Source organism: Echiichthys vipera (genome assembly GCF_963691815.1).
Source record: "Echiichthys vipera genome assembly, chromosome: 2".
Lineage (NCBI taxonomy): Eukaryota > Metazoa > Chordata > Actinopteri > Perciformes > Trachinidae > Echiichthys > Echiichthys vipera.
In genome coordinates, this window is record NC_139827.1 from 12139193 (window position 1) to 12162906 (window position 23714).

A 23714-nucleotide genomic window follows, 5' to 3' on the forward strand; every position below is an offset into this window, starting at 1 on the left:
AACAAGTCATGTACCATTGTGAACTGCTCGTCACCTCACATTTCACTTTAGGCACTTACTGAAAGAGCTGCAAATTGTGTCCTAGGTGGTAGCAGTGGGCACCACTGCCTCTGTGGTGCCTTGCACAGAAGGCTCATTTCATCAGCTTTTGACCTTGCAGACTGGCATTATTGTTTAAATGGAGTGTAATGAAGCATTGCAGGTTTATGGTTTCTTTGGAGCATCATCATATTTGGATATTAAGCAGCTAACAGTGACAGCTACTCACAATGTTCACATTTTCAATAACAGTATGGTGAAACATGATTAATGAGGTTGACATGGTGGCTGGTTGAATAAAGAATGTTAGTCTACTCCTACTGTAGCAACCTTGTAGAGGAAAGCAGTCATGCTTTGTAATCACCAATCAGGAAATAAAAGCAGACGGTGCTCAAAATGAAACTGAACTGTAAAAAGCTGAATCTAAAATTATATTTAAACATTAATTCATTTAATCATGTCTACATTTATTTAAGGCTTTTCCATTGTCAATCTAACTCAATTTTTAATTTTGAATAGAATTGCACAAATTGTATTACTGAATAAAATAGAAAGTATTGATTTGAACAAATATTCAGTAATTTAGTTTAATGGTTCCATGAGAGGAGGATATGGCAAAATTTGCAATTTTGATTCAATCTCTGCGGACTCTTTCTCTTTTTTCCATAAATGTTGGCCAAGTAGCCGCTATTTGATCGTGGCTTATACAAGAATTAAAATTGAATTTGCAAATGTATGTATGCAATAGATGTGTGTCAGGGGTTAGGGGCAAAAATAACTTCAGTATCATATCAAGTGAAGCTCAGGCATGTCAAAGTTGGACAGGGACACTTATGGACATTTGGCATCATCTGTGAAATAGTGCCCCATGCAGGATGCATGAGCCAAATTAGCAAAAAGAGGAATAAAAGGAGGGCTAAATGTCCTATCAATATAGATTTTCCCATCCCTATGCATCTCATGATCACAGAAGGTATATGAAAAGGTTCAAAATGCTGACTTCTAAAAAAGTGACCTGACTGTAGGTTATCTTTGTTAGAAGACATTTTCGATCCATCAGTTCAAGTAAAGTTTGGTTTCTTATAAAAGGACAACACACACACCCGCGTGCACACACACACTGTGTAAAACACATCAATTTACACTTTTATAAATCACGTTATGATTCATGTTTTTATTCAGTGTAATAAGGTATCAAAAATGTATTTTCTGAAAAATCTATTATGGTCCCACTCAAAAGTATCGGTACAAGAATCAAAATAATTAATATTAGGTGCATAACAACAGAAAGATTATGTGTGTGTATGTGTGTGCGTGTGTGCGTGTGTGTGTGTGTGTGTGTGTGTGTGTGTGTGTGTGTGTGTGTGTGTGTGTGTCCTAGGGCAAACATCACAAAGCCTCCGCAAAAGGGAAGAACATCAAATTATGTCAATACTGTTTATTTATTTTGTTAGAAATAATTACATTTCATGTATAAACTGCCTGATCAGGAGCCCCTCCATTGAAACTAAAATGAGGACAGCTGTATAAATCAAACAATGTGTCTTCAGGCCAGCTTTAGAGTGAGTGAGGCCATCTAGAGACATGTCCTGTCAAACCTATGAGGGGAATACTGAGAAGATCAAAAGCTTCTTTCTTGTTCATAATGTACTGTTGAAGCGGTAAATTAGCCAGTGCCTGAGCCCAAGGCATGCGTGAAACCAGCAGCACACGCCGGCCTGGTCACAGTAGGAGGGGCATTTGTGTATGTGTGCGTGTGTGCTGGGGAGTTCAGGACAAAGGTTGGCAGAAGCATGGTCTGATAAATCACATGATTCTCAACAGACCATTTCCTTCATATCCCTTCTCTATGGCTTTGATCTACGTGTGTGCATGTTAGCTGCTCACCCACGTGCTGTCTTTGACATAATTGGAACTAGTGTGTTCTAACCTACCTGCTGTACTTTGACGGAACTGGCGGATCTCTGCTGAAGGGTCTTATCCTCTGGCCTGGGATCTGAACCTCGGGTGGGGGCCCAGTCAGAATCAGGACTGGACCTCTGAGCTGCAGCATCAACCTGTTCGGACACACCTGCCTGTGGGAAAAGAGACAGTGCATGAGTAAACAGTCCTGTAGGTACAGAGAACAACAGAAATGACAGTTTGCGAAATGAATTTAGAGAAATGTAGAAAAACACAAGCAGACAGAATTTCAAGTAGTTCAAGAGAATAAGCCGTACATATTGGATGTCTACATGACATTTTAATATGCCATGTGGCAGTGGGACAACTATCTACCACCTTCATCATTGTGGTGTGTGTGCTATCCTGGTTTATCTATTTATCAGTGTCTATTAGCCAGTGTGTAGTAGCATCTGCACACCTCAGCACACAGCGGGGACCACCAAAACAAACTGAAGGGGACAAGGATAAAGCAGAGGGCCCACCCACAGAAGAGTAGGTAGTGATGCGGAGTTTGCAGAGACAAATACACTAATTTTTTCCACATTGTATAAGCCGAGTCCTTTATCTTAAAGTTAACACTCACCCATATACCTCTTGACTACATCACCTTCCTGCATAAATTTTCACCTTTCTTTTCTTAAGTCCTTAATAAAAAGGCGCGAAACACTAATAAACAGCCTCACCTGCTGCTATCAACAACACGTCTACTGAACACATCAAATCAAAGCCTTTTGACAAACATGGCATTCACAACTGTGGTTTACTGGGCCAGGTAGTGAAGAAAAATGCACAGGATGTCATCACCTTTTTTCCAACGAGTCCTGATTGCATTATCAGAAACCTGGCATCTGGGCGTGACCTTGTTAACTGCCAGGGTAATCAACTTTAACCAAAGGGGAGGAGAGGGGATGATAAATTATTAGTGAGGAAGATTTTGTTCATGTTTTATTAAATTGGCCTGTCAAAGGGGGTTGGTCAAATTATCTGGGGCCTCGTTTATTGGAGGCCGGCCATATTGGCGCATCTGTTACAATTATTTATAATTTCCAGGCAGTCAGGAGGACGGACTGGGTTTTTCGGCATCAGCCACATAAAGCAATTTAGAAATTAACTGATGCGGGAGTGTCTGAGTTTTTTCCCCTCTCACAATCTCTCTCATCCCCAACCTGGTTTTCATCGAGCAATAAAAGAGGGAAACTGTGAGACAGTAAAGGAGCAAAGATGCAAAAGGGAAAAATACTATAAGCAAGCTTAGTCAAAGAAATGGACAGGGAAAGAGTGTGAGATTGAAAGAGAGGAAGAGAGCATGCAGGTGCAGGGAAAAAAAGAGATCGTGGGGAGGCTGAGGCAGGGAGGGAAAAAAAAGAGAAAAGCCGGTCTTGGTAATTACTGAACACGATTAGGTTCTTGGGGGAACTTGTCTGGCACTCATGGCCCTCGCTGCTGAAGATGCGGCAGGCAGGACCATATGGAGGGAGGCTTGTGATTGTGCTCCCTGAAGCTCGTGACCCGTCTGCTGCCGAGCCCTTGAGCTGAATGTGAAATGAGACTTGCCAGGCCTAATGTTCTACACATGCACCATTTATGCCACAAAACAAATCTGATCACTGTTAATTATGGAGCAGCTATAATCAGGAGGGGACACACCGACACACACACACACACACACAAACACACACACACACACACAACTACATGCATACACAAATACATACTCACACATCTGTGGAGCGACAGCATTTGTGAAAGTGATTGGATAGGCTTCAGAAGAGAAGGCTAGAAGGTGCATGCCCCCCACCAGGCCAGGTGCACTTTGTATTCAAGATAGTGATTCTTCAAAGAATGTGTGTGTGCATATATGTATGAGTGTCTGTTAACTGGTATTGCAGTGAAAAGGGGACTTTACAGAAGGAGCACAGCAGCACACAGTGAGTAGGATGTAGGGTGCGTGAATGTTTTTGTGTGTATGTACACAGCCCTGAGTCCTCCCACACAGTCAGTTTGACCCGAGTGTATGTGCTTGAATGAGTGAGTGCATGTATCTGCAGCGGCACATGGCTGTGCTTCATTAATGAGGCGAGCTGTGCTACACAGAGGTTCTCATCTAATGAGAGCAGTTGAGCTGGTAAAACACACCACTGGAGTCCATGTCATTAGTATGTCTCTGGCCCTGGACATGGCCCAGCTCCAAACACACGCTCATACACAAACTCATGTTGACAACACTGATCATACTGATAACACACTTGGCATACACAAGATGAGTGGATGACCAAAATAGCTTTATTAGGCATGAAACATCTTTCAGACTCTAATTCATGAGCATTATGTGAATTTATACACAATGTTTTTATATGGAAAGGATGTCTGATGTGTCTGAAGAGAAAAGGGGTATGTAAATACAAGCAGCAGGTTGCACTAAATTTTTAACATACTCCTAGGGAGGTCCTGACAGTTAAGCTAAAGGAGTGCCGATCCAGATGGGAAAAAAACTGAAGAGTAGCCAGTGTCAAAACAAGACCCATGTGAAAGACAATTTAAAGATATCCGACTTAAACAAGCTATCCATTACATTTTACTGAACATCGGACGAAAAGACTAAAAGTACCCGTTCTTTACTGTGTACATATACATACACAAGAGAACCCTCCGGCTGACTCCGTTCTGTTTGCTGAGCTCTTGGTTGAAAAATGAATTTCCACGTTTCTTTGTAGACTTATAGTTTCATCGTTTTCACTTGATGGTTGCTATTAATGATGATGATGATCAAAAGAAACATCTCACCTAAACCAAACGTGACCCCGCAAAATGGTGGGTGTATTTATGTGCATGTGTGTGTAACTAGCACTTTAATTATACATCTAAAAGCGTTTAGATTGGCTAACATAAATAACAAGCCAGAAGCAGATGTTAAAAACCATCTCAACAAGCTATGGGAGATGTACCATGTGGGCTTCTTTCAGTTTATAATAAAAAGGAGGGGGAAAAAAGCCTGGTGCTTAAGGTTCATTCTATTAAACCCATGTGAGGGACTTGTGTGTTAACAACATTTTGTTTGTTTTGTTTTGTATGCTAAAACTGCTTAAAAATGTGAATGTGAATATAGGTGTACGATAACTCCATTCATTAAGAAAAGCCGTAGTAAGTGGGGTGACTTGGCCATATATAGAGGTCATATCTACAAGAATTAGAGTATTTAATAGTGTGGAAACTAGTGTTTTTTTCCAGAGATTTTGACTTGTTATAGTAGGAATAGCACAGATGTTACTAGTAACATTAAATATCTCATATACAATTTTCAGGTTCATATTTTAGGGTTTGGGTTTCTACTAGAGGATGTTTACATGCTTTAATATATGTATATAAAAAAAAACATTATTTTTCCTCATACTGTCTGAATAGACATGTATTCACCCTCGGTCTGAAATGCTCCATTTTAGCGCCAGTCTCTTTAAGCCCATCTCCTGTAAAAGCCCAGTCTGCTCTGATTGGTCAGTGTTTCAGGGTCTTTTCAGGACATCTGAGCTCTCTGCATCTCTGCACCGTCAGTGCAGCCGGAGAATGACAGTAACTCATCAAAATAGTATGGAAGTTCTGAAGGTTCATTCAAGGTCCGTTTCTGAATACAGGCCGTTCTTTACCCTGTGGATTGAGAATTTTGATACTTTCACACTATTTATATAGCACCTTGACCTGCTTTAAAACCAAAGAAGACATGGAAATCTTACTTTTTACAATATGGGACCTTTAACGATGGCTCTGTTCTATACAAGGGTCAGTGTGACAGTGAGCCACCCTGACACTGAATCAGCTAAATGGAATTCAGCCTTAATTAATTTTATTATTTACACCTCTGCTTTTCCAACTATGATTTCAAAATGTTATTTTACATGAAAAAAGTCTGAGTAAACATTTAAAAGACACAGGGGTTTCTTTCTCTTATAGTCATATGGAACTTTTCTGGAGTGAATGAAAATGCCTTATTTTCCCTTTCCAATGCTGATGAGAGAACAACCAGTGCTTTGAATCTCTGCCCACACAATTAACAACTTACCAATCATCTACTGTTGTGAAGGTTCCAGAAAGCCTGAGGTCTGCTATGGATTCTAATGCTGGTCTTTAATCACCGCCCAGATCTGACAATAGCCAAACTCAACGAGACTACTATAAATACAATGATGCATTTAGGGAGATAGTTGCAAATGATTAAATGTTCACCTTAGTTCTTTTTTGTCCACTAATGAGGACTCTCTTCCCTGCTTCTAGATTATAATGGTGACCGCCCAACCTGGCAGTCAAACCCCCCCCAACCTGGCAGTTTGTTCAGACTGCATCTCATTGTGCGAGGGGGTCACCCAGGTGCCTGATGATCATCCAGGCCCCACAGCAAGAAGATCAGGGCATGAGGCCATTTCCATTTTGACATCATGGAGAGGTCCCACTGTTTTCACTACACACACACACACAGACAAATAAACAATACAGAACACTTCCGAAAATACATCGCAGGTAGTGCTGAAACCATCCCTTGATTTGTTGACTAACCAACAGCCATTTAGATGATCGATTAAGTTATTTATGAAACACCAAACATGCTTTGGTTCCAGCTTCTACAATATAAAGATTTGCTTCCTTCTTTGTTTTAAATTACTTCAGACCGAATATTTCTGCAATTTCCAATATTTTTTCAGGAATTTGTTACACAAAATTATATATTGTAAACAAATCTACAGAGTATTAGACAATAAAAACATTTGAAGCTGCACAATTAGTCAACTTTTTTCATGCAAAAATGGCAGAAAATGCATATTTCAGTCTCTCAAATATGGAGATTTCCTGCTTTACTCTGTTTTATAACATATTTAACTGAATATCTTTAGGTTTTGGAGTGACAAAGGAGACATTTTTTAAGACATTACCTTGGACATTTCTCATATTTTCTGACATTTTATAGACCAAACGATTAATAGATTCATCTCGACTATAATCTGCAGATTAAGTGATAATGAAAATACTCATTAGTACTGTCTCATTTAATTTCTAACCTAATGCTGACCCTGCAGGTTAATTGATATAGGAGGTAACAGTATCGAAAAAAATCTAACATGACTCATATTAACTGACAAGCGAAGCATAACGGTTCTCTGGACATTGGTCATGTTTAAGCCTTTGTAAAGTCTTTTTAGGCTTCCTGCAAAGAGTTAACTTGACATAAGACAGAAGAAAACAGACAGTCAATCTTGGTGCACAGCGTGGAAGTATAACACACAATGGGTGTTTTTTTCTCTCACCCACCCTCCTCCTTTATCCCCGCTCCCCCCGCAAAAAAAAAACCCACCGCGGGAGGGGTGTTCAAAGCCGTCGCTCTGGTCCATATTCAAATGAGCGCTGCATCTCCCCCCTGTGCTCCTGTTGCGATCAGCACTTTGATCACCTCCAATGGTAACTTCCACCGAAACATTTAAAATTAAAATCAAATCTGCCTTAACAACCTGAGCATTAGAATTTAACAGGTGTTCGGGAGGAAGTTGTTACAGAATTTGCGATTATGTGCTCGGATACACACACCTTTAGTCAAACACGCACCAACGCAGACACAAGCGTACACACATACGCACAACCTGTCAGTGAAATTACAGAGTGGGAAACAGAAAGCCCTCCTGACTGAGCGCTATACCTTGGGATACCTGATCTGTTCACTTTGATGTCAGTAGGTAAGAAAGTTAAAGAAACAAATCAGCCAGACAGCAGCTACATGTGTTCTGTAAACAAAAGTTCATATTAATTCTTAGTATAGGTTATAAACACGGTATTTTTGTAATTACATCTCAGCCTTGGTGATTTGTTTGTTCATCCTGACCTGGGTGGGAGAGAGACAGGAGGTGGAGTGCATCTTCAATGTGATAAAACAAATACACATATGTGTATATGCGCGCACACACACACACACACACACACACACACACACACACACACACACACACACACACACACACACACACACACACACACACACACACACACACACACACACACACACACACACACACACACACACACACACACACACACACACACACACACACACACACACACACACACACACACACACACACACACACACACACACACACACACACACTCTAACTGCATCTTCTCTAAATGTAGTATTAATTACTGGGGGAACACTGCAGTACTGTATTTAATTACTGACTAAATGATCCATTTATATTTCACCGCTGGTTAAATTAACGGGGTTAAGTGAGACAGGGCGATTGTAACTCACTTAACATTTGAGCTGATATCTTTTAACTTCCAGTCTGGGGGCAGCACTGTCAGAAAAAATCAACTAATCAAATTAAACAATTACAGTGTGTGAAGGAACAGAAATTACTCAGCTCCAGTAAAGGTATAATATTCCACAGCATCAGCTACAGAGTTGTTTTATCTGTAATAAAACATAGTTTAAACTGAAGGGAAAGTCATGCTGTGGAATAGAGTGAGAAACTCATTATAACAACAAGTGCAGTTCCCTACAATGTTGATGAAATTAGAGTCTGCAGCTGAAGAGTACAAGATACATTTTCAGTAACTATTCTAGTCTTTGACACTGTGTGGTCCAAGAAACACCTATCACCACATCATTAGGAGTTGTTAAAGCCCACTTAAAATGTGGCTGCAGCATTAACTTTATTCTAGAACCTCTATTGCCTTGAGGTGACAGTTCAAAGGTAGTGAGCTGAAGCCAAACCCCTGCTGACTGACAGATGTAGAATTGTAACTCCAACATCATAGTCGAGAACATAACTGGGCTTCAATTATATCGCCCCTCTCCACCTTTTATCTATCTTTGCTATCTGAGGTGAGTGTGTTAAAAGTACTTCCAGGTACTCGGGTGGGAGGATAGAAAAAGATAGATAAAGTAAGTAAGTCAGAGAGTGCATGTGTATCCAGGACAGAGAGCTAGAGAAGATCAGATAGCTGACATGAAAGATGCTACTGCTAAGAGAGAGAGATCAAGGGTGAACTAGAACGATATTAAGAGAGTGATGCTCAGTTAAAGACCTCCACCTGTGTGGCATTGCTGGGGCTTGTCAGTCGTTACTGTCTCTACTAGTCCACCTACACACTGCTGTCTCCGTAATGTAGGAAAATTAGCAATACTATTGCTCTGGACAGGTGATTGAGAGAAGTATAATAATATAATGTGTTTATTATGTAAGAAATGCATAGACTCATTGTGCGGGGAACCACAAGCATACATATTTTGTTGTCCATTCCCACATATATGCATATAGTATATATAAGTTCAACAACTTCTGTAGCAGAGCATGCATCAAAGACATCTTTTTTAGCCTGGATTTGCAAAGCACTTGATAAACTCTAGAAAGAGAGGGCCTCTGTCAGGGAGAAGGTGAAAAATAAGAACAGTACTTACCTTCAAGTTGGTTTGCCTGTTTGGCGAGGGATAAAGAGGTGTGTGCTGAGCTTGTTGTTGTTGTTGTTTTTGTTGCTGCTGCTGCTGCTGTTGGTGAATCTGTTCCTGTTGCTGCTGCTGTAGCTGATCCTGGAGTTGCAGAATGTGTTGGTCTTTCTGAGCCAGCAGACTGCCGAGCTTCTGGTGACTCTGACGGAGGTTGGCCTCACTAGACACAAGGGCCTGGTAGCACTGACTCAACTCTTTGTACAGCTGTCGAAAAAAACAACAACAGGACAAAAGGGTCAGGAAAGCAGAGCAGGAGCTTAGGTGAAATGGGTTGGGACGTCAAATTAGACACATGACAATCAGACATATGTTTTTGTATGGGGAGGTTTTCTTTTTTCCATAGTAGGAATAACATATGCTAAGATAAACAAAGACAACAACAAAAAGAACCAGATAATATTAAGTTAGACCAAAAATGATTTCTTAAATTCATGTTTTATGACTCATAACTGCTCCAAATGTCTCCCTATCTCCTCCCTGCATAGGGCTGTGTATGGTACAGTGGTACAGTCATCAGACAAGTAACAGGATATGGTGAGAAAAGTCCTTCTTTTCTGGCACTAGTCATATAATTGTAGGTTATAGCTAGCTTGGAAATAAATCACCACAGCTGAAGAGGCCTGAGTGGAGTGCAATACAGTGGTTATAATAATGATGAGTTTCAGGTTTGGCATGTGTGTACCCTCTGATAGGAGGTGGCGTCAGCAGTATGTGCCTCTTCCTGGTTCCTCAGGATTCTCTGAGTGTCTAGGTTGAGTCCTTCCAGTTGCTTTATCAGATGGCTCTGCTCTGCTGCATGCTCTGTACTCTGTCTGTATAGGGTCTGCACCTCTGCAAACTCACAACTGCACACACACATATATTTGTATTATACAACTTCATACTGTACATGCACTATGACTATTAATATACAAATATTAAGTGAAATATTTAATTATCAATACATAATAGAAGAGTGCACAGGTAATACACTGAAATATCCAGTTCTTGTATTAGATTCAAGCCCATAAATAGAGAAAAATCATATTGAAAAGGGTCCAAGGAGGTCAGAAAATCAATTAAATCTTTATTATCTTAATTATTAAATCTTTCTCAGATTTAATAATTAAATCAAATGTGTAAAATGTTCTAAAACGTAATATTTGATATTAATGTAATTCACAAATAAAAACTCACACTGATAAATAAATTATCTGTATTTAGTCAACAATGCCTAAATTTCCCTCAACATAGCAATATCAACATCAGAATGTAGATGTGAACTTAGTTTTGCGTCCCATGGAATGACGTGAAAGTGGTCCACTAACTTATAAGGATATCTTTATTCACCTAGCTAAAAGCTAAAGAATGGTCTCTAGTCCTGATGTGACTGACATGTCAAGAGTGCCTCTGGCATTAAAACAGAAAAGTAGTTAAAAAAGGTTGAGATTACCACTAAGGCTCCTACGGTTCTCACAGTTTTTATCATATCGACTATAGCTTAGCAAAAGCCTGCCCCGTTTCCCTTTTCTCCTTCTTTTAAAGCACATCCACTATGCAGGGCTTATCAAGTGGCTTTAGGTGAGCTAGGGTGGAAGAAATCTGTGTCACCCCAAGCCTCACAGCATAGAGCGATATACTAACTGCTCTACATAGTATCCCATGTGAGGTAATGTATGTGTATGTCTACACAGGATAGATGCATCCTTCCTTTAACAAAATTACCCATAAATATAACCTATTCAGGTGTGGTTGTTACAAGAAAACAGACACAGGTGTATTAGGCACTGCCGAAGTTGGTGGGCTCACCGAAGTTGATTGAGTTGCCCCTCTTTTGCTGCCACCTCCCTCTCTTTGGAAGAAAGCTGAGTTGTTAGACTGCTGCTGTGACTCTGCAAGCTGGACAACTCTTGCCAAGCATTGTGTAGCTCCTCCTCCAATTCCTGGTGTAGAAGAGTAACAACAGTAGTAGTAGTAAATGCAGCACCGATTGGTGAGGTTGATTACTCTGAACTGGAATCAGAAAGGTTTCATTTCACAATGTGACAAAGTGTAAATGTTGTCTATCATTTCACTTGTAACAGCAACCTAAAGCATCTTTTTCGTCTCCAATTACTTCCAACTTGTGACTACATTGACTTGGCTGTAATCACTGTCGAAACACTTCTGAGTGCACAGCAGCACTGTGACTGAACATATCCGGTGGAGACACAGACGTAGGACTGCAGCTGCTTTTACTTAATAAGAAGAAACAGGCAGGTTTGACAGCATCAAACACACAAAGGTCCCCGAACCTTGATAGACTAAATGTAATTAAACAGCTTTTCATAGGGCCAGAATTAATGGTATGCAAAATTAATTAGTCTTCAGAAATTACAATTTTTTAAAAAAACATGAAAATTGTCATAACATGTAGAGTACATAAACAGCAAGTATGTGTATTTGGTGTTTAGTAACAGCAGACTAAGGTTAACCTGCAGGAAAATGCATATTGTACTATCAATTATGTACTTTCTTAAGTGCTTAACTCAGTGAACATAATAAGGAGGATCACTAAAAAAATGTTGAGCTTCAGGGCCATCACATTGTGTTTCTTTCACTTTGTCCACCTCATGTAGCTATACCTTATCGACACATGCACTGGATTAAATTAGACATTCCTGGACAAATCTTTGCTATGTAAAACAAATTGGCATGATGTATCCACAGCACACCCCATGTTCTCCATTTCCATCTCTCAAATCAATGTATGATACAAAAATGAAGAACAGGTGGGGTGTCTTCAGCTGTGATGGATGTGCATAGACTAGTTGCTGGGCTCCATCCTGTCCAAGTGTAATTACTCTGCAGCCCTGACTTATTCAACAATTTCTGTCTGACTCCATTTGACTAGCGTAGCAATGTTTCATAACGATTAGTCTATAAGGAATGTGAAGCTCTTCTGCTGCTCCAATGTCCTGAGACTGATTTCTGTAAGTGAATGGCAAAAGACAGCAGGATGAAATGAAAACTCCTCAGAACTTTTGATTTGACTGGTTGAATATTTAAAAAGCAACACTGCTGTCACTGTCTAATCACTGTATTTTTCATATCCACAAAGAGGGTAATTATTGATTAATATCAGTGACTGGACTGATGGGCAGGTTCTGAAAATAACCTGCTTGCATTTGGGGAAAATGAATGATTCGCAACAACTACAAACTCAGCTCAACTACAGCACCCTTACAAGCAAACTACGTCACAAAAGTTATTTTCAATTGTGGTCAGCTCAATTATTTTTTTACCCCAACCAAGAAAAATCCGTCTTCCCTATGTTGAATCATAATGTTTCCTTCCTTTGAATATAGTCCCTGCATATTTAAATTGTGTGCTTTGTATTTTCACATGCTGAGGAAGAAAGGGCATGAGGGATCAGAGAGTTCAAAGTGTGCAGAAGAAAGGGAAAGCTAGAGGACAGAGTCCTTCCTGTACAACTTTGTGTGTGTCTGAATGGACTTGTCCCCTTGTTCATACCTTGACTCTGTCCTGGGCAGCATCCCTCTGGTCTCGTTGGCTGTTGGCCTGCCTCTCTTTCTCCTCCAGGTCAGCTCGCAGGGCGACCCAGCGGGAGGTTAATCCCTCTTTCTCCTCCTCTAGAGCCTGCACCACCTGCCGCTCCTCCTCCTCTTTCCTCCTACATTCTGTCTTCATTTCCTGGATAAGAGAGGTGTGTGTGTGTAAGGAGGAGAGTGGGGGGTCATGAGGGCCAAATAAACAACGGTGACGGAAGGAGAGAAAGAGAAAAAGTAGCAATTCAAACTGAGAAAATGAAAAAGAGAAATGGAGAAGTACAAAAAGAATAGGAACCCATGGGGTTGAGAATGAAATGAATATGTAAACAGTGGACCGGCTTTGCTGCGGGAGCCCCCTGCATGGGCCGCTGATTGGCCAAGGTCACCTGTGCGGTATGACTGGGCCCATGCGGCCAGATGTTGGCTGGTGTGGGCCGAGCCTTGCCGCAAGAGCTGGGCTCATGCAGGTACAGGGGCCAGTGTGTCGGCTTTAATGACAGGCTCCTAATGAGAATGGTGCTTGCTGCAAGACCCATTAGACTCAACCTAGGTCTCCTTTGATGCTGTCCCCCACAATTTCTCGCCATGAGACCTCACCAAGACTGTGTAAGGACCATTCCTTTATCAATTAATCATAACCAGGTCCCAACTAAGCATAATTAGGGAGAAGCCACAGCATCACATGCATACTTTTCACTTTCTCCCACTGAAGCAGTCATTAAGTATTTATCTGCAAGTTAACAACCTGCTTTACTTTCTCTCCCTCTTTATCTCTCACATATACACTCTTTTCCAGCTGTTAAGTATTCTCTGTTGTCAAGTGCAAGAAAGAAAGCTAAAAGCAAGAAAGGGTGAGATAGAGCGAGGGTGAAAAGCGAGAGGAGAAGACACAAAGACATAGAGATTGTGTTCAGGAGGGCTAAGCAATCCTCCTGCTCCTCCAAATGATTCAAATGCCTGTGGCTATAGCCATAGGGGACTTGTCATGTTCAGTGTCACACAGAAAAGAGACTTTTCGACTCTGAGCCCAAGACTGCCACAGAAAATTTGTTCCACCAACCTTAAGTTCCTGACTGTTATTGACCAGTTGCTCACGCAGAGCTGTCAGCTCCTTCTTCATTAAGGCACTCTCCCCGTCCGCTTTTGTCCTCCTCTGTACCAAGTTGTTAATCTCCTGCTGCTGCCCTGTCACTTTCTGTGGCAGACAGCGAGACAGAGAAAAAGACAGAGAGTGACACAGAAGGAGAGAAAAGGGAGCACCAAGTTATTTTATGGATTTATGACTTGGAAAACCCTTATCAAAAAAAGGATCTGGATTGTGTCCTGACCAGTGTCTTCATGTCAATAAATTTTAAATATATTATATTATATATATATATATATATATATATTATATATATATATATTATATATATATTAGTATATATATATATAAGTTTATTTATATATAAACTTAATAAAACCAACTAGCTTAAGGTTAACAGGCGTCAGTAAATGTTTTGTTTCGTCAGTCTAACAATCCCAAAAATGTACAATGTTGTTAAGTTAAATTGTTAGGTTAAGAAGCTATTTCTCACATTTAAGAACCAGGAATCAAATACTTTTGTTTAAATAATTACTTAAAGATTGTTAAGATTTTAGCAGTGGTGTTTTATGAGCTACTTATCCTATTATATATTGTTTAACCTATAGTAGATGGCTTCTGCCCTAGCAGTACATTTCGTAGCTTCTGTGCTGGTACTGCTAATCCAAACTGGTGGTGTGCCAATCGTTATCTACTGTAGGTAAAACACTGGCTATGTTAAGCACCTCACACAACCCTACTTCAAAATAGAAACAATCAATTGATTATCAAAACAGTTACAGATTCATTTTACGTTAATCATATTTGTTAATCCATCAATTGTTGGAGCTCTAAAAAGATAAGTTACCACACACACACACACACTCAACTGTTAGGATCAAACTGATACTCAATTTAGATCGTAAGTCACAAAATATCCTAAAGCTCCATGATGAACAATTTAATGAGCCAGAGGCCCGCAGAACCTGTTCAGTGATTTTAATGACCACACACTTCACCACCCTAATGCTCGTATGGGTTCAATTCATGTTTTTGGCAACCTTTGTGGCGTTTGTAGGAAGAAGCTGACCACCACCACTAACACCACATCAGCTGGGGGTTGGCATTGGCTGGTAATCCACAGCCTTCTGTGGGTACACCCTCCTCTCAAATAACACTGTGCTCTGGGATGCAATTAATTGCCATGTTGAGGGAAATCGCTCAGATATATCCAGATAGTGGATTTAGCGTTCCTCGCTACTCCTAGCTTGCCGTGCTAAGAACAGAGGGGCTTTAATAGAGATTTATACTGGAGAGCAGAAAATAAATTCAAACGTTGATAATGAGGTAGACAAGAACAATTTGAAACCCAGTAGTGCTCAGTTGATAGAGGAGAAAAAAGGGGGGTTCCGCCAAGTTAAGAGGTCTAGGACAGAAAGATTAGCATTTGGAAATCCCCAGTGCAGTTCAAAAATGAAAGCTAATTATGTTACAAAAATGGAAAGGAGAAGCAAGGGAAAGTATATAGAGAAGGAGGTGGACTGAAAATACAGAGTAGAGAAGAAAAATACATCCTAAGTTGGAGAGTGGAGATATTAAGAAGAGTGTGAAATCATGTGTGGACTCAGTGGGCCATCACATCTCATCACAAAAAAACAGGAAAAACGAATTAATCACTATTTGGGAAGACTGTGGATGTGATGATGATTGTCAGAGGGCCGAATGACAAAGCACAGAGCTAAGTGCTCTTAATGAGACTCTCAAATAGAATGTAAGTTTCATTACCAACAGTTTAAAGAGGAGAACAAAACACTTTCCAAACACACAGAAATAGAAGAAAAAAAGTATGAAAATTGTAGAATTAATTTTATTGGCTTGTCTGTGAAAGCCAATTTAGAATTCATTATTTCAGTTGATTGGACACCCTCACACAAACTTTTAAACCAACCTGAATTGTGAGTAATGAATGAATGAATCACTCAATTATAACAACTTTTAGGGCGTGTAGAAGAAGAAGAATTCCTTTATTAGTCCTGCAACGGGGAAATTCAATTTTTTCACTCTGTTATTGTTATTCATGTTACACACACACACAGGCCCGAAAAACACACACATGCACAGACAGGACCTATTTACATGCAATTAATGAAGAGATGTTAGAGCGAGGGGACTGCCAGTGACCGGTGCCCCGAGCAGTTGGGGGTTCGGTGCTTTGCTCAACAGCACCTCGGCAGTACGAAGGAAATGAACTGGCACCTCTCCAGCCACCAGTCCACGCTCAATTCATGGTCCACACAGGGACTCGAATCGCCAACAAAACACCTCGGGTTCCCAGCCAAGTCACCTATGGACTGAGCTAGTGTATGACACACTGGAGGAAATAGTTAAGTTAAGAGTGTTATCCGCCTACCAGCCATTTGTTTTAGCTACTAATAACAGTTACATTATTGCAGTCAGACCAATTCAATTTTCAGTTTGCCCAGGCAGAATTCACTAAGATAGAATGTAGCATTTTTTAGTGGATACCTCTGGTTCATTCCTAAAATGGTATTCACAGTAAAATAAATTTTCTTGCGCACAATAAGTAACAGCAGACCTTTTTTTATATAGGCAAAATAAGTAGTCCACACTTTTTACTTTCAGGCCTTGTATAGTATTGCTATAATGGCTTTAAACCTGGTGGATTGTGAATTAACAGTGAAATCAGAGCAACTACAACACAGTAGTTAAAGGAGAAATAAACATTACACACTTGATTGTACAGTATGTTCTTATCTTATAAATAACTATGTTCTACAGTGAGTTTGTCATCTCATATGATATAGCAGCCTGGTTTTTGTAGCATTTTTGATTCTGTCCTATCCAGAGGCAATACAAATACATTTTTTTTCTTCATTTTTTTGTAAATTGCTATCCATTCCATTGCTATCCCGGTGAAATACAACAGTATACAACTATGGACACATCGCAATGCAATGTAACACCAACAACGTTCCAAACAGACAAACAGACCTAGGGGACCAAGGAAATCTCTGTGATGTCAATAACAATTCAATTTACATTCATATTTCAGCATATTAAAAATAAGTGATTTTGCCACCTGCAAACATTGGACTAGTTGCTTACCTTTTCAATTAGTTTAAGCAATATCTGCTGTTGCCTGTAGAGGTGAGGTTGGCATAGGTAACCATGGTTACACATCTCAAACACAGCACAGAGGCTAGTATTTGGGAGTCCCTGTTATGGGATATTTTGTTCGCATTTGTGTGAAACCTGTGAGAAAACAGTACTCTATGGTGGCTGATTGCACTGCCCTCAAACTGCCCAAATATTGCAGTGAAATAAAGCTTGATGTAATCACATATGCTTTGCTCTTATGAGTTAATACTATAGCTACTGTATCACCTGGATCAGAGTTGAGATGGGTGAGAAGGGTAATGTGAAAAAAAACACTGGCAAGCTGATGACTCCATTATAGCCCGTCTCATTAGGAACGAACACGATTCTGGATGAGGGACGCTGAAGGAGACTGACGGATAATTCAGTGAAAGGATGATGATTTGGAGTAAATTACATTAGTGATGTCATTATCGTAAGCCATCATACCATCAAGAAATATGACTCTGGAGGGGTGCAAAAGACAGCAGGTAAGAGAGAAAACAAGTTTACGGTAACACATACATTTAGTTGGTTCTTATATTTTACAATACACATGGTTTCACTTTACTCGACCTTTAAGCAAGCTAAGAATAAACACTTAAATTGTCAGATAGGCACAGTCCAGTCTAGCGTTGTAGCTGGGAGAAATTAATGAGAAATGCACTCCCTGTGGACAGTGTTGAAGAGGGCATTTAACTTTCAGTTGCTCTAATGGAGCTAGCTGATCATTGGCCAACAACAAATTTGTAGATTTGTATATAGAAAAATGTATTTAATTATTAAAAGTGTCAAATACACGTGTACCTTTTGTAAAGTGTAGATTTAGTTTATGTACATAATCTGATTCGATTTCTCTACTTGTTTTTCTGAATCATCCCACTGCATAAAACTAGTAGCCATTGTCAAGTTAATAAACCTGGTTGAAAAGAAAGTTACTGCCTGTTAGACCAAACTGTAATTTACCTGTTCCAGCTCCTGTATCTTGTAGTCTTTAGACTGGAGGATCTCTAACACCTTCCTGTCCTTGATCTCAGCTTTGTGCTTCTCACTAGAAGACAGAGAAAGGAAAAAACAAATAGGTGTGTGCCCTACAATTGAGTGACTTGAGGCTATATAGGATTTAAACATTTGGACAATGCAAAGTATATCATAACTACAGTAAAGTAACACTAACTCCATGTCTGCCTATGTTTTATAACTGAATCACAGTGGATGTACAGTAGCTAGAGGGACAAAGAGCAACATACATCTGTAATATTTGTTAGTTTGATTGGTCCAATGTCATACAGTCTGCTGGTTTGTAATCCAGTAATTTGTAACAATCTTGTTGAGTGTCAAGTTACTACTATCAATTTCTTATGCTTTGTGCACCTGCTGTACTTGGTAAATAAAGCTGGCCCCTTTATATATATATAAGCAATGGAAGTATTGTTCAATGTTTATGAAAACCACTCTTTAAGAAAAGTATTATCAATGTAAATAAAAATGAGAATTAGTTATAAAATGTTAGCTACTCTACTATCCTGCTGCTGCACCAAACTCTTAACTTTTCTCTGTAGCTCACTAGCACCTCTTTTATCATAATGAACTTTAAGGGAGACAAAAACAAGGCATCAATCGGGGACCTGTTTGTTTCAACTTCTTTAGGCCACCAGGGGCCACCCATTCCCTCCACTCATCACTTGCTCCTTCTACACCTCCCATCTGTGAGGCCTTTTCTCTCGTCTCTGCCTCTTCTGATCAGCCCTTCCCCTGGCAGACACTGAAATAAGTATCTGGTGTCCCTGGAGGAGCTGGAACGCACGCTGGCCTAGCTACATCTCCTTGTATATTGGGCTGTATTCACCATGTCCTGAGCAACCAACCAATCACTCTACAAGATCCACACAGGAAGGGGAGGGGAGGCTGAATGGCGGTTCCCAGTGGGCACCAGCGCTTGACTGGAGTCGACACAATTACCATGTCAATATCCTCCTGCGCATCAGGTGATACAATACACATACGCTCTCTGGGTGCATGTTCCCCCACGAGTCTCTGCGGACCAACATACTTTGATGGGTTTCCTATGGGGCTGTAAAGGAACTGAAGAGGGTGTGGAGAAGGAATGAGAGGCACAGGTGCTGAGGAACTCTCTGCACATTGCTACACTGTATTTTTACCCCTATTAACGGTCTACTAACAACTGACAACCCTCAAAATGTAGGTGATATGCACCCATGATAGATATCATTTTAAAGTATCCTCCAAAGGAAAAAGTCAGTAAAAATTAGTGTGAGTATTGAATAAAGCACTTTTAAAGCAATTTCAAGTAACCCAAACCAAAAATGTATTATCACACCTAAGGCTTGTTTTATTTAAAATAGTATGAGAGTTTTGGTTAACATGATTGATGTAAATGAAAAACTGTTGAAAATTAAGCATTTCACAGAGTATATTTGAATAGTATACACTGATACTAGCATCAAAGAATGTTTTTGTTTTTTTTAAATCCTAATAAAGAGGAATATATTTAACTGTGCATCAACTGTGAAAAGGCCTGGGCCTTTGTTCTTTTGTGAAAGTTCCCATACCACTGTGTTTGGTGTAGCTTAGCCACCCTGCAAAAGAGGTCATATTCAATCTCGCAATTTATCCGATAAAGACAAGTATTTGGCAGGAGTGTTTCAACTGTCCAGAATGGATGCGGCGGAGGAGGAGTGTTTTCATTAAAAGGGTTTCCATGGTTGAACTGCTAGACCGGGGATAAGAAGGCTTAAATCAGCATCTGCACCAGATTCCATCGTAACCCCAGTAGAATGGCCAAGGTGCCTTAAACACCCCTTGAACGACTTTCACACATATTTCTCTTCACTTGTGAGATAAAGGAATTTTCAGCTATTGAGCCTCTCAGGTAGCAATTTGAAAGATGAATCTACTCACCGCTCAACCACCAAACTGACAGCCTGGGTCAAGTCTGGATTTGCCACTTGCAGGCGTTTCCATAGGGACCACACAAACTCCTTGTCTGCCTGTGAAAACAAAGGATTCAATGAGTCACCAACTGCTATTCTTAATTGAGATAGATAGCTTTTGATTGTCTCAAAATGCAGTTGGGCCTACAAGGAAAGCCACACCACATATCTGCTTTTCTCACTGAAAAACAAAAAAATAAATAGGATGCTCAATGACATTAGCATAGGACAGAAGGGATAGCCAATCAATAATTTAAATATCTTGTAGAACATAATTTTTGATCTGGCCTGCCCTCTCTAATCATGAGCTTCTCTTAACACAATTTTTCATCGCTGAGATGTGACCTTCGACTCAAGGGGAGCCAGCATTGACACTTGTCATTATGCACTATTTATGACTAGGGAGAGCTGGGATCCAAATCAAAACACAGCAGTGGAGCTTGCATTTTCTTTATTAATCAATTGCGCTCCAGATATGTTTTCTGCTACAGCTCCAAAGTAACTATCCCCGACTCAAAACTGATGACAGAGACAGTCATCTTCAAGTAGAAAAACCCAGCCAGCCCTTGACACATTTCCAATTCAAATTGTCTCGATGTTTTTTCAAACATTTTTAAGCTACATTACATTTAATGAGGGACATCTAAAAACTACATTTTCTGACATTAAAAGACAGAATTATACCAAATCGACTTAATATAAAATTATCTGATAAATTATGTTCACATCATCATAAGATAAAAGTCATCCCTCCCACTGGAATCTACTGGTCTCCAATTAGTACATGAATCTTACCCCCCTTTTCAAAAGTGTCTAATCAATTATTTACTAAAATGGCAGAAGCAGACCTTGATAAGACCATGAGCTGAACACATAAGTGGAAGGACTATAGATCTCTGTCTCTGTATGCATCTGTGTGCATGTGTATGTGTGTATACAGAGTTGGATTAAGGTGAAAGAGGATAGAGATCTCACAAAATCAGCCCTGCAATGCAGCTAACGATGAAATCAAGCAGTGTGGCTGACTTGAAATAGGTGGCCTCCCTCTGCCTGGCCTTTGGCTGCCATTAGCCATTCAACAGACAAGTGTTCAGTCAGGATCCTCATCAAGATCTCTCCACTGCCATATGTCTACTTAAAGATGCGTTGAATGTGCGTGTTTGATGGTGGCTGAATTATTCATTTTGAATCTAGACACAGAAACACCATGGGCTAAACATACCAGAGGAGGCCACTGGAATTCAGCCACATATTAATAAAAATTAGCATGGTCTAGTAGGAACATTTGCTGGCCGACAGATGAGACTCTTTGTAGTTAATGGCTGTCCTGAAGTATATCTTGCCAGAGACTTAAGACATCAGAGGTATTCAAATGCCACTATTTAAATGGCACACTGCACAACTAAAGGTTCTTATTAGATAAACAGAATCACTGATGTTCTACTCTAGACAAGACCACCAAGGATGGTGTTCAGTGCAGGGCAGCAAGAACTATCTGAAGTGAACAAAGTATCACTGCTAGACTGAGACCTAGTGCTTTACAACTTAAAAAACGTTTCCTGGTTTTTAGGTGAACACCAATAATGATAAAAATTCCTTTATAGACCGGGTGTTGGACCCCAACACAAGAAACACCTTTAGAAAACGTCTGACAAAAATATACCTAAGGTTTCCAATAAATTGTTTCATAAATTCTAATTTTAAAACCTAAAAAAGGGGCTCAAAATATAAATGTGAGTGTTATATGGTTATCTTAATAGATGTTCAGCATTTAAGATGTCAATTATTCATACTCAGAGTAGTGAATTGGAAGTAGGGCATGCATGTATTTTGCACCACTATACAAGTTTGTCAGGACGCCTTATGTCTGAAACTTCCTTTTTCTGAGTAAACTCGGAAATAGTTTGCTTCAAAAGTCAAACGTTATACAGATAAATAAGGTAACAGGTACACATGTGGTTAAAGCCAAATAGCACCACAACAAATGTTCCTGCCCCATGTGTCAGGTATCTAAAGTCTAATAAAAACTCAAATGTAACACATCATCTGCTGAAGCCCACAGCTGTCTACATACCTGTACAGCAAGGTACTGCGAATATGCAAAGTGAGAAATGCTGGGTTGCGTTCTCTCATGTTGTTAGACACCACCTGGTGGTGAGCATGCAAGGACAACCTACTCCTCAATCACTGACTCACAAAGTGAAGATGAAAGGTTCTCAGATCCGCTCATGAGCAATTTCTGTGTCTTTGTGTTTCTATTTATTTGAATGAATAGAAAGATGGGGTGTCAGTGTATTCAAAAGTTCTGCTGTACATTGAATGTCTGCTGAACATTCAAAAAAGTATGGTCAGGTAATTTACAAAGCCTTAAAGTAGTGACAACTAAACAATTAAAATATGATTTATGTAATTAAGTGCATAGGTGCTAAGTAGTAGTAAGTAGTTTGTGCCTTATGAGTTAAAATTAGTAGAGGAGTAAGAGGAAAAAGCTGAATAATGATGTTACACAATAACATATTATGTATGTATCACAGGTGAATCATTGGTCTTTATCTGTTCAAAAGTAATATATAACAGTAATTACAATTAGAAATGATCTGGAACATAATAGTGTTTGATAATGACAAATAGTGAGAAGGCAAAAAAGCTTGTACTGCAAAACAAGAGGTGCTGAGAACTTTAAGATGTCTGTAGTAGTGACAGCAGAACATAGGATCAATAGTCTTTTTTGAAACACATTTCACTCATCAGTCTCGTGATTTCAATAATTCAATCAATAAATATCACTATTTTAGGGCAATTTCGTGTTGTTAGGTTATAAGCAAGCATTAACCATTTGTGTTTCTTACAGTATAATTTATTCTTCAGATAGCAGATAGCACGATCCAGCAGTGTGTGAACATCTGAACACATGTTTATACATACCTGGCATTGCATTAACTCATCTGATAAGCTCTTTACTTGCTCCTCCAAAACTAGGATGCGTGTGTCGTCTTCGGAGGACATTTTTGGGACTGAAATGGAAGTAAAATAAGAACTGAGGTTAGTTTTGGACGCTTTGCACACTTGTGGGAGTGAATACACACATTATACAGACAGGGCTGTTATCAGCATATAAGCAAGTTCGTATTAAATGGGTAATAACAGTGTTATTAAGTGTACAGTTTCTCTCTTACCCGTGTCGGTGACTTCTTAACCAGACAGATGTCAACTCTTCAGCAGAAGCTTTACAGTACTTCGCTAATACAACAGCGCTACTGTAGCTATCCTAGCTATAACATTAGCCACATAACAAACATTCATATTTCCGTTTCTTGTGTGCCGTTAACAACCTTCCGCGTTAAGTCACAACAACGGCACTGTGGGCTAAAACGACACAGTTTGGTTATCCATTTAAAGGCACAATTTGTAGTCTTTTTGTACAAAAAGCAAAACAAACTTGAGAAACCCGTGAGTCTCGCCGTTGTCAATAACTACCGAAACGCTTTCCTGCTTTCAAACAAGCCCGCTGTTTCTTCCGTTTCTGGTTCCTTACCTCTGCG

At 39.8% G+C, this 23714-nt stretch overlaps 1 protein-coding gene across 1 annotated transcript in view; it reads right to left on the reverse strand.

Annotated features, from left to right (window-relative positions):
- The window catches only part of cntln (centlein, centrosomal protein), a gene marked incomplete at its 5' end in the record, with an annotated part of 91944 nt that extends 68766 nt beyond the window's left edge, over positions 1 to 23178 (reverse strand). The window contains 9 exons of the mRNA XM_083938160.1: positions 1974 to 2114; positions 9422 to 9673; positions 10152 to 10314; positions 11258 to 11391; positions 12962 to 13141; positions 14060 to 14194; positions 18185 to 18269; positions 20141 to 20229; positions 23098 to 23178. Coding sequence (XP_083794286.1) covers positions 1974 to 2114; positions 9422 to 9673; positions 10152 to 10314; positions 11258 to 11391; positions 12962 to 13141; positions 14060 to 14194; positions 18185 to 18269; positions 20141 to 20229; positions 23098 to 23178 — 1260 coding nt within the window. The remainder of the gene's footprint in view (positions 1 to 1973; positions 2115 to 9421; positions 9674 to 10151; positions 10315 to 11257; positions 11392 to 12961; positions 13142 to 14059; positions 14195 to 18184; positions 18270 to 20140; positions 20230 to 23097) is intronic.
- Between the last annotated feature and the right edge of the window lie 536 nt (positions 23179 to 23714).